The sequence below is a fragment of the Gallinula chloropus genome (assembly GCF_964237585.1).
Source record: "Gallinula chloropus genome assembly, chromosome: 5".
NCBI lineage: Eukaryota > Metazoa > Chordata > Aves > Gruiformes > Rallidae > Gallinula > Gallinula chloropus.
In genome coordinates, this window is record NC_140090.1 from 61,406,487 (window position 1) to 61,422,723 (window position 16,237).

The window sequence follows — 16,237 nt, forward strand, 5'->3', positions numbered from 1 at the left end:
CACCAGGGGAAGTTTATATTAGATGTTAGGAAAATTTTCTTCACTGAGAAGGTTATCAAGCACTGGAGCAGGCTGCCCAAAGAAGTGGATGAGTCATCATTCCTGGAGGTATTTAAAAGACTTGTAGATGTGATGCTTTGGAACATGGTTTAGTGGGACTTGGCAGTGTTAGGTTTATGGTTGGACTCAGTGATCTTAAAGGTCTTTTTCCAATCTAAATGATTCTATGATTGTGTGACTCAAGTGCAGATCCAAAGCTGTTAACACCTTTTCATCCCAAGCCAGAGTAGGATTGTAGTTAATGAGGTCTTAAAAGAGTGTGTTATATGTTAGGTGTATTTCTTCCTCTCTAGACATGCTGGGTGCCCGCTTAGAGTCGGAGGGAGATGCAGCCCTGTCCAATGATGCCTGCCTCTGCTATATCTCATCAGGCAATGTGGAGAGGTTGGTGGAATGCTGGGTAAAAAACCATGAGACTTCGTCACCCCTTGCCCTGCAGGTACAGGTGCTATAATGTTGGTTTGACTCCTCTTTAGGCCAGTCTGGCAGCCCTGATCTGTTTGTGTTATACCATCAAACAGACCATCTGGCTTCCAGCAGGCAGCAGAGAACTGTTTGTAGTCACCAGGGTATCTCCTTCTAGCCTGGATTAGGGGTTTGCTTCCAAAGGAGGCTTGCACTCTTAAACATTAGGTTTTTGTGTGTTTAGAGAGTACTGATTACCTTGCACATAAATCCAGCCATGGACAGGAGTTATGGCCTACCCACCTGTGTGTGTATACTGATGTCCTCTCTCATGTCATGTCTTTCTTTTAAGCGGGGAAGTTTGGACTGTACCTATTTTCTTACTCATAGTTGCCTGGGAGTATGTTTGCAGATGTTCTTATCATGTGAACTAACATGCCAGTTACCTGTACCTTCAGAACAGCCTCTGGCAAAACAAAATGAAGTCTAGACTGTATCATTCCCACTGTAAGTAGAACAATCATGTAGGAAGTCAATGCTTGCCACTGAATCAGGGCTTCTAATTCAGTGCTGTTAGCTACCTTTCACACCTAAACCAATCCTAGCTAAGTTACTAACCCCTGCTGTGTCTACCAGTGACTAGAATGAAGTGCAGGAGTCTTCCACTCACATACCTGCAGATAATACCCTCTGCTAAAGGGTTTCCTTGGTTTTGCAACCCCACTAGTGAACCCCAAAGCAACGAATAGATTATCTTGGGCATTCCTAGTTATGTTTGAAACTCTCTGCCTTCTATTTATCAGTTATCAGCTGGTGATGCATGTATCATTCTACAGCTAGAACTGAAAACCTTCTGGTCTGTTTGTCAGCAGCATTGTTTTTTTCTAGTGAATTTCTGCTTCTGTAGCTTTAATCCTTCCTCTTCTAAGCTGATATCTTGTAACTCACAGAGTTACAGTAGTAACTTCTTAGTAAAAAGATCACAGTTGATTGGGATGTCCTTGAGGCTTCAGCATTTTTCCTGCCTAAAAGTAGCAGAGTCAGGATTTGCTTCCTTGTTTCTGTTTTTCTCCACAAAGTGCACCTGAGGAAACAGTCATCAGTGGTAACATCTGGTGCAGAGTGGAGTAACTTCTGTTCACATTGGACCTGATGGTGGTTGAAAGGGGGGAAAGCCACCTGATGTTGTCTCAGAATGAGAATGGACCAGTAAAGCAAGTCAGTTTGAGTGGTCTATTTCTTCCCTCCCCTGGCTTATTCAGGATCTTATAGAGAAGGTGATGGTGCTGAGCAGGTCCCTTGAGTTGCTCCGAGGCACAGCAGGCCCAGCGCCAGGCCCGGCCTTGGCGGAACGAATCACCCAATACGCTGGTCTTCTGGCATCACAAGGATGCTTGGCAGCCGCAATGAATTACCTACCCAGCAGCTCTAAAGAGGTGAGTGACAAACAGTGGTTGTGGGAAAGGCTAGTACATGGGTGAAAAATGATACTTTGTATGGTAACTTTGGTTTTGACATGAAATAGGACTTAAGATTTCACCGTAAGGACAGTAACTTGAGGGTAGAGATGTGGGGTTTTGTTCTAGGATGCAGCTTTAGTCTTCATTTGCTTTTTCTTTGTAGCGTCTTTGATTCAGGGATAAAGAAGGGAGCTGTGGAACTGTAAAATGGTTCCTGGCAGACAATGGTGGGAAACAGTTCTCCAGGGAAGCTGCATCTATTTCTGAAACTCGCTGGTAGAGGAAGGGAATGGGGAAGTCATCTTGTAGTTTGAAACAAGTCTGTCTTGTGCCCAAGTGTGGCTAGGGATTGGGGAGGGATCAGTGAGACTTCATCTGTTCAGGAATGTGGCTGGTGATGTCCCAGACTGTTGCTTACAGTTTGGGTTTGTGGTGTTTGTTTGTTGGGTTTTTTTCTTCCTGGTGGCTATTGGGGAATTAGTTTTGCTGGGTGATGCTTGGTGCTTTGGGTCAGGGTCTGCTTTGAATACCTCCCCAGCACCTTCCATCTGAGGCTCTCAGGTGCTTCTCCTAAAGCATGGTTTGTTTCAGCTCCTGATTGAACAGCTCCGAGACCGGCTTTTCCATGCTCAGGGAGAGAATGTGCGTGATCAGCAGCCACCCCCTTTTCCCTACACTCGTGTCAACGTAGGTGTCACTAAACATACATCCACAGCAGCCAAGCATGGTTCCACCCCTGAAGGGGCAGCTCACAAAACAGGTCCGAGACATACAGAGAAGGTAGGCCTTAAACTCATGGTCTTCATGGCTTGGGGAGGAGGAGGGAGGCTACTACTGGGTTGTGGAAAGCATGTGAAGCAATAAGAGATGATGCAGATTATAGGTATGGAGAAACTCACTAGTGATGTCCTTCACTGGAGGAAGCACAGGCTCTGTGATAATCCAAAAGTAGGCTTTTCACAAAGCCCTGTCCCATATGAAGCCATTGGAGGGGACTATTAGAAGTGCAGTGATCCCCTGAGGTGTCATGTACTGAGGGAAAAAAGAGGGTTGTAGTTTGCTTTTCATACCTCATCCTCGTGTCTCAGTAAGATTAGCATAGTATGGTTTCATCTCAGTTCTTGCACAAGAAAACTGGGAAGTTTTGCTTCCAGCCTCTGTTAACTTCATTATTTCCTCTGGTTGTGCATCCAGAAAGTCACTATGGGAACTGGCTCTCAAAAGGGTTAGTCCTCAGGAGCCAGAGAATATTCTGAGGAGTTGTTGAGCAAATCGTGTGGTGGAAAGGCCTTTGAACCAATCTACCCAGGATACTGACAGCAGCAGCATCTTCTCTTGCCCAGGAAGTGACAGGGATAGAAAGTGCATCTGCTTGTGGGAGCATTCAAATGGCTGATGCAGTCGTGTGCAAAGTTCTTTGGTTTTTAATTGCAGCCCAACTATCAGTCGTCATTTGCCTCTTCAGCACCTTCTCAGCCTTCAGTGCCTTCCCACTTCACACCTCAGCCAGTGCCAGCGATGTCTATGGCACCTCACCACGTTCCCCCTCCCCAGGCCAGCACAGGTCCACAAACAAGTGTCTATTCCAGAGGACCCCCATACCCACAGTACAACTTGGGCTTGGTTCCAACAACTGTTTCAGGGCCAGGTAAGCATTGTCTGATAGTTGTCTGTTCTCCTGGGGTTTTTTTGACTGAAGTCTTGAAGAAGGATAGTGGCTCTCCTTTCTTCCTCATGTGCCTATTGTACTTGAAAAGAAAAGTCAGTTTCTCAGTGCTTCTGGCACATACAGTTCTAGCAACTCTTGCTGTACTTTCACTGAAGTTAAGCAGTATATAGAGGCAGAGAAGCTGCTGCTAACTTTGTGGCAGAGTTAGGCTGATGTACCCTGGGATATGGGAGATATGCCTGGCATGGATACTCTAGGGTATGGCTTGGAGAAGGGCAGGCTTAGTAGCGTGAAGGAAAACATCAGAAGTAGTTGGCACATGAAACAAGTAACACTGATACACTCTCTCTCTCATTTGTAGCTGTGTCACAGTCTCAGCCATTTGGACCAGCAGGAGTTGGACCTGCTGGACCTGCTCCCTTCCCCAGCCAGCCTGCTCTGCCAGGACAGTCCATGTCATCTCCTGGTGTTCTCCCACCTGGACCTGCTTTCTTCACTCCAGCATCAGTCTCACCATCGCAGCTGCCTGCAGCTTGTCCTCTCCCTGCAGGAAGCCAGTCTCCTCTAGGTTTCTCTTCAACACCATTCAACTGCCCCATGAACATGGGTTACCCTCAGGGAGGTCCCGGAGCTCCATCTACTAAGCCCCTGCCAGCAGCTAGCATCCCTCCTCCTCCCATAGGTAAGTACCACTTGTGTGGCTTGTGTTCTAGGGTGCTCCTGGGTGGGGTATGCAGTACAGGATGGACATGGGCCCTGAGGTCTGGTCTGTCACCACAGAGGCTGGATGTGGGGCTGAGGCTAACCTTACAGACACGTTGTGCTGAGTCTTGCTGTGGTTGTGAAAAACAGCAATGATGACAACTTCATTCAGCCTGTTCAGCTGCTCTGTCTCTTCGTGTCCCCAGTGTACCCTGATTAATCCATCTACTCCAGAGGCATCTTGGACAGGAAGGGTGGTGGTTCCCAGAGAATGCCTGGCAGAAGGCTTAGTGACCTCAGCCCTGCATTTGAAATGCTGGAGAGCAGGGTGCCGTTTCTCTGTCCATGGGATACTCCTTACCTACCTTCAGGATCAAATTTCTGTCTGTTGTGCTCGAGTTCACCCCATTTTTTTCCTGTTTCCATAGTGCTTGCCTGGGAATCTCTTCTGGGTTTCTCTGTGTAGTACATTAAACCTGGAGCCTTTCACCCTGGGTCTGTGGTTTGGATCCAGCCCAGCCTGCAAGTACTGTGAAGTCTTTTCTAGAATGGTAAAAGGGTTTTGGACCTAGTTACTAGCGGATGGGTATTCCCTCTATTTCCCACATTACTGTATCTGGTGCTTGTTCATTCTGTTGCAATCTCCATGGACAGGACAGGTTTAGCTAGGCTGTGGAGATCCCTAACAATAAGGCTGACAATCCTTAGATATTTTAAGCAGTTGCTTCTCCAAGCCACCCATATTCTCAGACTGAAAGAACAGATGCTTTGAAGTTTGCTTCCACCTGGAATCCTTTCACCTGGGTTTAACAGGGGATAGCAAATCCCACTGTGTGAAGCCCATGAGGACTACAAACATATGCTCTAAGCTAAGGCTGGAAAGTTCTGTCCCAAAAGCTACTGGGGTAGTAGTCCAGGGACACTTCTTACTGAGTAAAAGCTGTTGGTGATGATGACTCTCCCACCCTGCCTTGATTTTCAGGTTTCTTCCCTTGGCTAGATCCCCACGTGGATCATGCAGGTAGTACCCAGAGAAGCCTCCAGACCCTGTGGGGGGGAGGCAATGTTGCTGCTTCCAGTGAAACATGGGGGGCTGTGCACGTGTTACTGTGTGTGCATGCATGCCTGCATGCTCGTGGCTGTCCGTTGTTTCTTTGCATGCCTGGGGAGCTGCACAACTGAGGTAGTGGACAAACTTGTCCTGAGGACTAGGAAGGGACAGCTGGGGAAGTGGCAAGTGAAGCCAAAGCACTGTACTCTTGCTGGTGAGTTTTGGTACAGAAGGCAGGGGCTCCAGCTGCTTCGTTCTCTACTTTCCACTGGTCATGGAGGAATTAGAGCATTCTCAGTCTCTCTGTCCCTTCAGGCAGTTGCTGGGCCAGCAGGACAGGGAAGCAGCCCCTGTTCCTTGGCCTGCTCCTTGCCTAGAGAACCAGTGACTGTAACTTGTTTTCTCCCTGTTAATCTCCCAGCCTTACATGTGGCTTTATTTGTGCTTGTGCTTTTCCCAGGTGGTTTGGAAGAGGAGGTGCCAGTATGAGCAATGATTAAGCTTCCCAAGCAGAATTTGGGGGCTCTATTCCAAGGGGAACCAGGTAGCCCTTTTGGAATTAGATACAGGGCAAGATTTGGGTTTTATCTCTGCTGGGGAGAATTTGGACTATAGAGGTTTTCTGACTGCTTTTACTGATTTCTCTCCTTGGGATTCATTGATGATGGAGAGCAGCTGTCTTTCAATCTGAGCTATCAGTGTAATAAGGTGTAATGTCTGTGGGCTGTCTCTGCTTGCACCAAAGGCCATCTACCAGACACAAAAGTTTATCCAGGGAGTAGCAGCTTTATTTAGGAAACCACAGAGTACTCGGTAGCCACTTACATTACCAGGCAGACATTGCTGTGTGGAGTGGGACTCCAGAAAGGGAGTTGTCCCTTCAGCAGAGAAACAAAATACCCCAATGTTTCTCTCTTAAAGGAAAGATGATTCCAAGGCAAGAATATCAAGCACTTCCCCAGGCTGAAGATGCCCCATGGGAATTCATTGCTGGGAAGTTCCCTTCTGGCAGCATTTACCCCCAGGTTTCTGGGAGCACAAGGCATGCCCAGATCAGCAGTGTGAAGAGGCTTCCTTGAGAGTGATTTCTTGCCTGCTGTTATTGTTCTGATTTTGATGGGTAGTTTCTTTTAGCCTGGAAAAGGGACCTTAAGATCACTTGGTCTGACTGGCCAAACTTGCTTGCTTTGGAAATTCCTGAACATGGTCTCAACAGCTCATGGACAAATCCTTAGTAATACAATGAAGGGAGATCTTCAGATGTGGAAATCCCACACTCAGGCCGCATCAGGGACAGAGTGAAGGACAGCAGCATGTTGGCTGATCTCCTTTCTAGTCAGGATAATCCCAGATTCCAGCCCCTGATGGCCTTATTTTCTCTAGGGCAGGCATTGCTGGAGTCTGCTGCCGTGGGGCACTCCTTTCAGGGTTGGTGAGAAATCCTCTTTCACAAGTAGCATGCGCAAGAGAGTTTCATCCCAGCAAAATGCAGCAGGGTCCTGTTGTCTCATGTCAGATGATTAAGTGCCTGGCTTAAAGACTATAATTTAAATAGCTATTTCCTGTGAGGATTCAAAGTGCCACTGAGTTGGAATAGTGCCAGGGGCTGCTAGGCCACAAGCTCAGTGGGGGCCAGCAGAGTTCTAGGGCACAGAATCCCCAAGCTAGAAATAAGTGCCAACTTAATTAAACTACTGATCCAAACTCATCAGAGAGTGAGTCTTGAAATCATGGGAAAAGGGAGGGCAAAAAGAGGCTGCCAGAATTTTAATAATAAAGGTAATTAAAGTAATGAAGCACCTTTTGCATCTTTCCCCTGTGATTTTTTTAAAGCTCAGCTCAGGATCAGTGGCTCATTAAGTGTGGCACTGAGCTTCAGCAAGTCTGATATTGCCTCTTAGAGTTGTGCCACTTTCTCACAGATTATTCCCATCTCATGGGCCTGAGGTTATTAATACTGGGGTGGCCAAAGAAGCACAGGGATTTTGTCTAGAGATGCAGATACCCTTACCGGAGAGCAGCAGGCAAAGCAGAATGAAATGTGGTCACAAATCTTTTGATGTCCTGTTGCCTGATAGATTTTTAATTACCTGGAGTGAGGTTATAGGCTAGGTGCCACAGAAGAGTCTGATCCAAGGGATTTACAAGTTAAGTCTTTCTTCTAGTTGGGAAGCCAGAAAATTTTGCTAAGCTTTGTTTCTGAACGTGATTTTTAGAAGGGGAAAATTTCAACTCACTCCTAAGGCTTGCTCCTCCTATGGCAGCAACCCACATTGCTGCAAACTACCCCGATGAGGCAGTCCTGCAGGTGTGGGTGAGAAGCCCTCTCTCACCCATAGCACAGTCCTGACTGCGGTACCAGCTACCACAGCCCTGGATTCTCTGCCTGGGGAACCTCAGGAATTCCCTGACTCCTGATGTACACTCACGTGCAGGTCTGACTCTGAGGCTGACTTCTGCAACCTGTGCAGAATGTGGAAAGCTTCAGGTAGTTGTGAAAAAGCTTTTTGTGTGGGAGTGGGTGCGTGCCAGCTCTGTCTGATCGGATGCCACCTCATGAAGCCTGTGCACATACGTGGATACTGTAACAATATAATTAAGAAAGAGAAAGGGAGACAAGAAGAGTTCTTGGGCCTCTGAGCTGGGTATGAAATACCTTGGTTGAAATGGGCTGAAGATGCAATGATGGGGGAATTGGAGCCACAGGCCCTTTTGCTGAGAGAAGTTCCAAACCATGAAAGCAACCATGAACTGTTGCTGTGATCACCTTGCTAAAGTCTGATATTTGTCTCTCCTCCTGTCTCCTGGCAGCTCAGGAACCTTGGACCGATCCCTCTGCTGCAAGAGGAGGCCTTCAAAAGAAAAAGGTGAGCTTTCAGCTGCAATATGTGTTAGCTGTCTTTTAGCCAGGGAGTTCCATGTAACAGATACATTCCTATAAAATGCTCTCTGTTACACTCAGCAAGTCTCATTCTGTGTTGGCATGTCTACTTGTGCATTGCATGTATAGTTAGGACTGGAGTCTAAGTCACCTTGACTCTTTGCCATCCAAACTTGCACGCCGTTCTCCAGGGTGGCTGTTTTGTAACGTGGTTATGATCAGTGGTGCTGTGTCCTCTGTCAGTGTCCTCAGGCTGACTACAGTCACTTGTTGCTAGAAATAGGGATTTAAATCCCCTTGCCCACACACCCTTTTTGGTAGTGGCTGCAGAGATCGTGCTCACTCCACACCTGGCAGTTGGGGGCAGCATTTCCCCTCATCGCAGAGAGACCGACAGTGATTTGGTCTTTTTTATCTTTCTCGGGTGTTGCTACCCCCTGGTAAGGCACTTCTGAAAGAAGCTGGGACAGGCATAGCTGTGAGCTGCCTGCCATGTTGGCCCTGCTGCTCTCAGCCTTGTAGTGATGGCACTGGAGGACCTGTGAGCTGAGCTTTTTTGCCACAAATACTCTCAGTCCTCTATCACTGCTGCCTGCTGGCAGGTGTGACAAGAAGCTTCTTTGGCACCGTTCCCACCCCCCACTCCTCTTCTTTAGCTTGGAACAGACTTCTCGCCCTTTTTCTGGCAGCATAGCTGGGAACCTGCTTCAGGCTGTGCTCACTACAACAGGATTAGCCTCTTGTTAAAGCCATCTCCTTTTGATCTAGCCCCGTCAGAGTGAATCTAGCCTGACTCTCTGGCTTAACAGGGGCACGATGAAGTGTTTGCAAGAGGATTCTCCCCCCATGTCGTGGGATTTTCCCCAACACTTGCTCTGTTGGACACTTTACTGCTGCTAATCTCTACATTCAGGACTCGTGCCGTCGCAGAGCCAAGGCGGCTTTCTGAGGACCGGTGCTTTCAGGGGCAACGGATCTGTTTGATTGAACAATTCCAGAGGAGTTTTCTTGCTGTCACTTTGACTCTTCATCTGGGATGCAAGAGGAAGGGCCCCATGCTCTGAGCCAAGGGACTGAAAGAAAAGGGATCATATTGAGAACTGGGCATTCTGCAAATTAGAAAGGAAGTTGAATTTGACTGCAGAGAATGTAACCAACTCTCCTTCCTTGGACTTGGTTTTCTTGATTTTTTTTTTTCTTGTTTTACTGACAGTTGCCTGAAAAGTTTACTCCTCCAGCCCCCATCACAGCTCCAGTAATGAGCCTGCCTGCTGAGCCCCAAGGGATCCATCCTCAGCTGTCCAGGTTGCAAGAATCTGGCCAGTCACCCCCAGGAGCACCCAAGGAAGGCAGCCTGCAGGTACCCAGGGAAAGTGGGGCATTCCCTAGCCACCAGTTCCTTGTCAAGCAGCAAAACAACTCAGCTTTTGCGATTCTTATTACTTGGCAGCTACAGGGTTTATGTTGCTCGTCAGCCCTTATAAGACATCTTTGCCTGAGTGTTAGAGGAATTTTCAGGGTGGAAAATTTTCCTGAGTATGTCAGGGAGACAGGAAGGGAAGCCAGGCAGGCTGTCAGCCTGCTTAGAGTTGGGAATCCACAGAGGTCTGAAGCTATACCACAGTCGGAAGATGATAATATAACAACTGTGCTTCTAGGTATTCTCTGGGTTTCCAAACGGGTGAAATTCTCTCTGTTCATAGCTGCAGGAGAGGAATCTTCCCCTGCCTCGGCCTTTCATGCTCATGTTGTATTCATTCATCTGCTTCTCTATCTGTCAGTATCACCAGCTACCTGTGGAGAGGGTCGAGAGGAAGGAGGTACCCCCTGAGCACCAGGCTCTGAAGACCACATTTGAAGGGTTGGTGCAACGCTGCTCTGCTGTCGCCACTGATCCAGTAAGTCGTCCCTTCTCTGGTCTTTGGCTTTTTTTCCCCTCATAGATATTTTACTGGTACTTCCTTCTTTTGGTTGGGAAAAGTGAGGAAGTGTCTTGTCCCTATAACCAAGTTAATCTCCACCTGCCTCCTTCCTGTGGACTGTAGGCTTGCCTATCTCTTGGTAATTGAGATGCGGTCTCTTCTCATTGTCTCTCTGGAGCATCGTTCTGTTCTCCTGGCTCTTTTCTGTGAGGAAAGATTTTTCACTGGCTTGATTTGTTGATAGTTCTGCAGAGCTGGTTTTACCAGGTATCCTCAGAGTTTAGGGGAAAGGCTGAGATATTCTGGCTGGGATTGAAAACCAGGCAATCTTTGTGTCCAGTCACTGTAACTTCTACACCCTGGTTCCTGGAAGGCTGTTGGCATACATGTCACGTTGCATGAATGTGTCAGGCCAGGCTGTCTGGAAGCAGAAAACCAGTGCTTGCAGCATTGTGTTAGGTTGCTAAGTCTTCCCAGAGCTTGGGAAGATAACTTGTGTGTACAGCAGCTTCAGAGGGTTTGCTCAGTGCTTTCTGAGAGGGCGGTGTAGCAATTTCTGGAAGATAACCTAAAGGTTCCCTCTGTGGACAGAAAGGCCCGTCAGTGCGGCCTTAGCACTCGCCTTGGGTGGAGGTTGCATAGCCGGGTTGGTGCAGCAGCGCAGCGCACCTGAGCTCCCAAGGCTGCCAGGTGTGTCCTGGTGTTGCCCAGAGCCAGACATATCCATGGTATAATCTACCTGTGAGTGGAGTATCCGAGGCAGGGTTAGTGGGGTCAGTCCCAGCAGAGCTTCAGTGGCCCTTTCCTTGGTGCTTACCTAGAGTGGGAAGGATATTCCCTCTTTTTCTCAGAGATGAGGAAGAGGCTGTTGCTTAAGTCGGCTGCTGTGGGGCTGTCTGAATGCCTCATGGGTCAACTAGTGGGTAGCAGATATTTCTCAGGCTTTGGAAGCAGTCCCTCTGTCCTGTGGTCTGCAGGCACTGGGTGAATGCTTAGGCTGGGAGATGGGAAAAGGGGCAAATCCAGCTTCCTGTCTTGAGGAGAGGATGCATGCATGTCTGTGTGCACAGTGATGGCTGGCTGGCTTGAACCATAGTCCCTGGCTGACAGAGGATGAGATGCAGCTGAGTTGTAAGGTGCTGTGGGAAGGGAGGGACTGAGCAAGAGCAACTTGTTTCTGGGAGAGGTGTGTTTGAAGCTCTGGCAGAGCTAGCAATACCTGTTTCACTTCAGAAAACCCGAAGGAAGCTGGAGGATGCACTGCAGCGGCTGGAATGTTTGTATGAGAAGCTCCGCGAGCAGGCGGTAAGTAGAAGCCCTCATTCCTTCTGGCCCAGCCAGGTTCCTGATCCCACCTTTGCACTGGACTGTGTGCCTTGGTGTCTGTCCTGGTGTTTCCAGCATAGGTCATCTTGAGAAAGCATGGGGAGTGCAAAACCTTATAATGTAGCTTGAATCCAGCCAGCCTGATCTCTTCCTCCTTAACTTTGGCCCAGACATAGTATAAGGAAAAGCTGGGGAGGGATTTTCAGGGTGCTTTTACACCCAGGAAGTATACTGGCCTATAGACAGGTTCTGGATGGGAAGAGACAATTGGGGGTAACTGTTAATGTGAACCTAGTATAACCTCTGGTTTAGAAACCTCTGAAGCTGCTGATGCCACCTGCTGAATAGATAGCTATCAAGGGAAGAATCCTTCTAACATACATCCTTTCCCTGAGTGTCTGTATTAGGCCTGAATAGAGACAGGATTCTGTGCTAGATGAACCTTTGAGCTCCTCCAATACATGAGGTATTCATTAATGCTGAAATATCATTATTTGGGACCTGCATTAATTGTAACCCAGCCTGGATATTATGCTAATATTTGTTGTTGGCTGGGAAACTGAGGGAGGAAGCAGAGTATCCTTGCTGCCAGTGCTTGACTGTGTAGGTGCTATTTGGTGAGGAGGAGACGGTGAACAGGAGGGAAGGGTATGGAGGGAGGGGGGCCTGTGTTACAGTGCTGAGCATGCTGACCCACTTCTGCTCCTTCCCCACAGCTCTCTCCAGCCATCCTCATGGGTCTCCATGAAATTGCCCGCTGTATTGAGGCTAGGAACTACCAACAGGGTCTCCTGGTTCACACTCAAGTGGTGAGCAGCAGCAGTTTCAGTGAGGTGTCTAGTTTCATGCCCATTCTGAAAGTCCTCATGACCATTGCTGGCAAGCTGAATGTGTAAAGTGTGGAGCAGCTGGAACAGTGCACACAGAGAGCTGGTGGACTCCTTGCCTATTGATGTGCTGCACATTGTGGACTCTGCTTCTGATTCTGGAGAAATAAGTCTGTGCCAGAACCTGGAACTGTGCTGGGCCAGCATACCTGGCCCCATCCACTCTCCAGACAGCCCACTGGTGCCTGGGACTCCTGGAGACAGTTCTTTCTCTCTCTTCTTTCTCACTAGTCTGAGGCTGCTTCCCAACCCAGGGATCTCAATTTCACACTGTCCGTGTTGCACAGAGATCCTCCCTCTTCCCTGTTGCTGCAGCACAAATGGGAAGCTCCTTCCCTCCTGGGCTGGCCATTGCTATTTTTTTTCTCTCCTTTTTTTAGGAGACATACAGGGCTGGCACCTGCAGTGCTACCAGACAGAAGAGGTTCAGGCTCTATTCCCTGCTGCAGTGTAAACTGCCTGTGTGACAGCTCTGTTGGGCTGCCGTGAGGATCTCTCCTCTGGTTCTTCCTTTCTCTTCATTCCCATCTGTAACTCACCCTGTCACCCGCCATGCTCCTATCTTGCTACAGCTAGGGGTAACTACCAGCGTGCTCTGGGCTAGCTTTGGTTCTCTCCATTCTGCACCCAGCCCACACTTTTCATAGTTGGGTCTCCCATTTACCCTCCATGCCCCATCCTTTATATATTTTACCCCATAAGCTGCAGGCTTGAGCCCTTTGTGTTTCAGGCCCAGAGCTGATTCCCGCTTCCAACTCCTGGGACTCCTGTTCAGGAGTGCAAGCAGGTTGGACTGCTCTGTGCTCTTCCACACAGCTGGTCACATCCTGTGTTTGGGCCAAAAGCTGCCTCTTTCACATCCTTTATGTTAGCACAGTTGGCCTTTTGCCCACTGGTGCTATCTAAAGGCTTCCTACATTTGGGCTTTTCAGGCAGTCTAGGGGCTTGAAGAGCAGCAGGAGTTGTTCAGGTCCCATAAAGAATCTCCTCGAGCTACTCTGACCCACCCAGATTTGAGTGGGAAGAGGCAGCCTCACGTGTGGTGCATTCATTCTGCCTGCAGTAGCAGGTAGTGCAGAGGTGGTTCTCAAAGGCCCCGTGGCACTGTGGCTGTAGGAATATGCAGCAGGAGGCCAGCCTGTCAGTTCTCAAGGGTATGACTGTGCTGAGGATTTTCATCACTGTGGCATTTCCTCTGGGTAAAATAGATGAATGAAACACATCTGTCTTGGGGAAGCAGTCTGGGAAGACTGGGATGGGATTTTAGGGCACATCTGTGTGCGTGTATATCTTCTCTTCCTCCCTCCTTGCCTTCCTCTGTGTTGCCCTCTTTCATGCTAACCAGGCAGAGTAATTCTTGGGCCCTAGATGGGAGCAAGGCTTCTTCCCAGTGTTTGGCTGCAGCCAGCCCCTGCTTCCTCTGCTTGCTGTTTGGGTGATAATGCCATCACAGGCTGGTGGTTCAGTGACTTACATGAATCAGCCTGTTCTACCATGGAACTTAGGAGGGAGCAGAATTGGGAAGGGAGGGAGAAGACACATCTCATTCTCTCCTTTCCAGGTCAAAGTGCCTCCTTGTTGCTGCTGTGTTGTTTCTATTGCTGCAGTTTGATGCACTGAGAGATTACAGAACAGTGAAATAAAAGCTGCGTTTTGTGATGCTGCTAGCTTTTTTTCATAGACTTGTCACCTCTGGCTACAGGGGACTTCTTCCCTTAGTCTGCAGGGCCACCCACTGAGAGCTGGGTTCTCAGCTTTGGTGAGGGGGGAATTGAGAACTGTGTGGGGCAAACTAGATTCTGGACTCTGCTGGCCTTGAGCAGCAGCCACCCTTGTGTGTTGAGACCTCAGACCTTACCCACTCCTCATGGCGTCAGGGTCAGATCACTGATCTCCAGATCACCTCCCTCCACTGTGACTGTTCGCCTACGTCAGAGGCAAGAAGGTCCCTGGGATGGCTGAGGTTCCCTCAGTGAGTCATAGCAGTGTTGGGGATTTTACACTTCATATCAGACGTTGAAAGTATGTCAGTAAGCAAATAGCCCTTGAAGAGACCCTCTCCTGTTGGAAACCAGCATTATGCTACTTGAACTGGGATGAGGATACGTCCTCCTTTGTGGAGATCTGATTCATACCACTGAATTGTCAGTTCTCACCATTAGTTAATAGCTTCTGAATCAGCTGATTTCTTCTAAGCTTTTTGAGGTGATAAGAAGGCTGAGGTGAAACATCGGTGCTGAAGTAAAGGGGAAAGGGAATCAAACCAGCTTCTGCAAAAAGACTGGTACCATTTTTTAAAAAAATTGTTTCTTTTTGCTGGCTGCTGACTAGTATGTATGTACAGGCTGGGCAGTCAGCATGCATGAAACTGACATACTGCAAGGTGATGGCTTGTGGCTGGAGGGCTTGGGATGAAGGTTGGAAGGGCCGTTGCTGGAAGGGACCAGGGTTTATGAGGGTTTTGGAGTGTTATGGACACAGCACATGCATTCAACGAAAACCAGCCTTTGTTAGTTCTGCTGCTCAGAAAGGCAAACATCAGGTGTAAGGGAGTCTTGCAGAGCTTTTGCAGCCTGGTCTGGGAACAGTTAGCAGTGAGTCTGGCTTCCCAGCTGTCCCTCATCAAGGAGATGCAAGCTATTTTCAAAGGCCCCTTCTGATGCTGCACAAGTGGGTAGGTAGCCCCAAAGGCATGCATTTACTTAACAAGTACATGAGGAAACTCCTGCCTTTCTGACATCATTTAACAAGCCTGCTCACTCCTAGATTCTGCCTTTCTGGGTCCAGTTACAGTACTCTGTGCAGCCCAGCCTCTCTAACTCAGGCCACTTGTACCACTGAGAAATAAGCATGGATTTTCCGTGTATTTCTCAGATGCATTTGACTTCTCTCTAGCATGCACCACTCCTGCTACCCACAGGCTCAGGCAGCGACCAGGTATTGATCCTGCCTTTGCTATGTACCCTTCCTGCTTGTCCCTTTGTCCCACTGCTGCTTAGTTTTGCTTCAGGTTTACCCCAGCAAGCACGGTGCCTAAAACTCGGTAGGGAAACCAGGCAGGGGGAAATGTGGTGACCCACTTGAGGGTCTTTAAGAGGCTTGTGGCTCAAGCGCTGCCTGTAGCCCTGGTGCAGTAAATGCCCTTGTGAGCCCCACTGAAAAGCGCTCTGCCATTTATAGAGCTGTCTCTGCTGGCTGGTACCAGCTTCTGGTCTATGGCAGCAACTCCTTGGCATCGCTGCCTCCTCTGTAGGCACATGCTCCCACATCATCCCTGCGATGCTTTCCAGAGAAAGCATTTTGTGTTGGGTGAGAAGGCCTTTTCGTTCACAAAGAATTGGGGTGGCTGTAGGAAAGGATCGCTGGGCACAGAGAACAGAGCTCTAATCCTGTGGCAGATAACATCATGTCTGCAGGCTAGGCTTGTGTGTTTGGGGGAGCTGGAGGGGCAGAGATTGTTAGGCAGTATTTGTTTGTAAAGCCACTTGCTCTGAAGATAATGCTTGCACTAACTTCTATTGAGGGAGCAGTGTGAGTCCCCACAAAGTCCTTTCCCAAAGTGTCTTTGAAGCCAAGAACCCATTGAAAGGAAGAAAGGCCAAGAGAGGGGATTAGTTTGTTCAGCAGCTGTGAATTTCAGTGGGAGGCTGATGAACTCCAAAGTCTTTGTTGAGATGTTTTTTGTAAGGAGCCCTGCTGGAGGGAGAGACCCACACGGGGGCCGCGGCCTTAGACAAGAAGGAATCCGAAGCGGCAGGGAGCTGTAAACGGGCCACAAGGACTTTTCCCAAACACTTTTCGGAAAAGGTGTTGTGAAGAGATCGGAGGGGGATTAGCATGTGAAATGACACTTTCCATTGACTCCACAGAGGGG

At 48.6% G+C, this 16,237-nt stretch overlaps 1 protein-coding gene across 1 annotated transcript in view; it reads left to right on the top strand.

Annotated features, from left to right (window-relative positions):
* SEC31B (SEC31 homolog B, COPII coat complex component) overlaps positions 1-14,022 on the top strand; it is a gene marked incomplete at its 5' end in the record, with an annotated part of 29,792 nt that extends 15,770 nt beyond the window's left edge. The window contains 12 exons of the mRNA XM_084264267.1: positions 354-499; positions 1,728-1,901; positions 2,517-2,705; positions 3,360-3,573; positions 3,956-4,276; positions 5,279-5,317; positions 5,663-5,719; positions 8,159-8,214; positions 9,442-9,588; positions 10,010-10,126; positions 11,384-11,455; positions 12,193-14,022. Coding sequence (XP_084120393.1) covers positions 354-499; positions 1,728-1,901; positions 2,517-2,705; positions 3,360-3,573; positions 3,956-4,276; positions 5,279-5,317; positions 5,663-5,719; positions 8,159-8,214; positions 9,442-9,588; positions 10,010-10,126; positions 11,384-11,455; positions 12,193-12,372 — 1,712 coding nt within the window. The 3' untranslated portion in view covers positions 12,373-14,022. The remainder of the gene's footprint in view (positions 1-353; positions 500-1,727; positions 1,902-2,516; positions 2,706-3,359; positions 3,574-3,955; positions 4,277-5,278; positions 5,318-5,662; positions 5,720-8,158; positions 8,215-9,441; positions 9,589-10,009; positions 10,127-11,383; positions 11,456-12,192) is intronic.
* Positions 14,023-16,237: the final 2,215 nt, after the last annotated feature.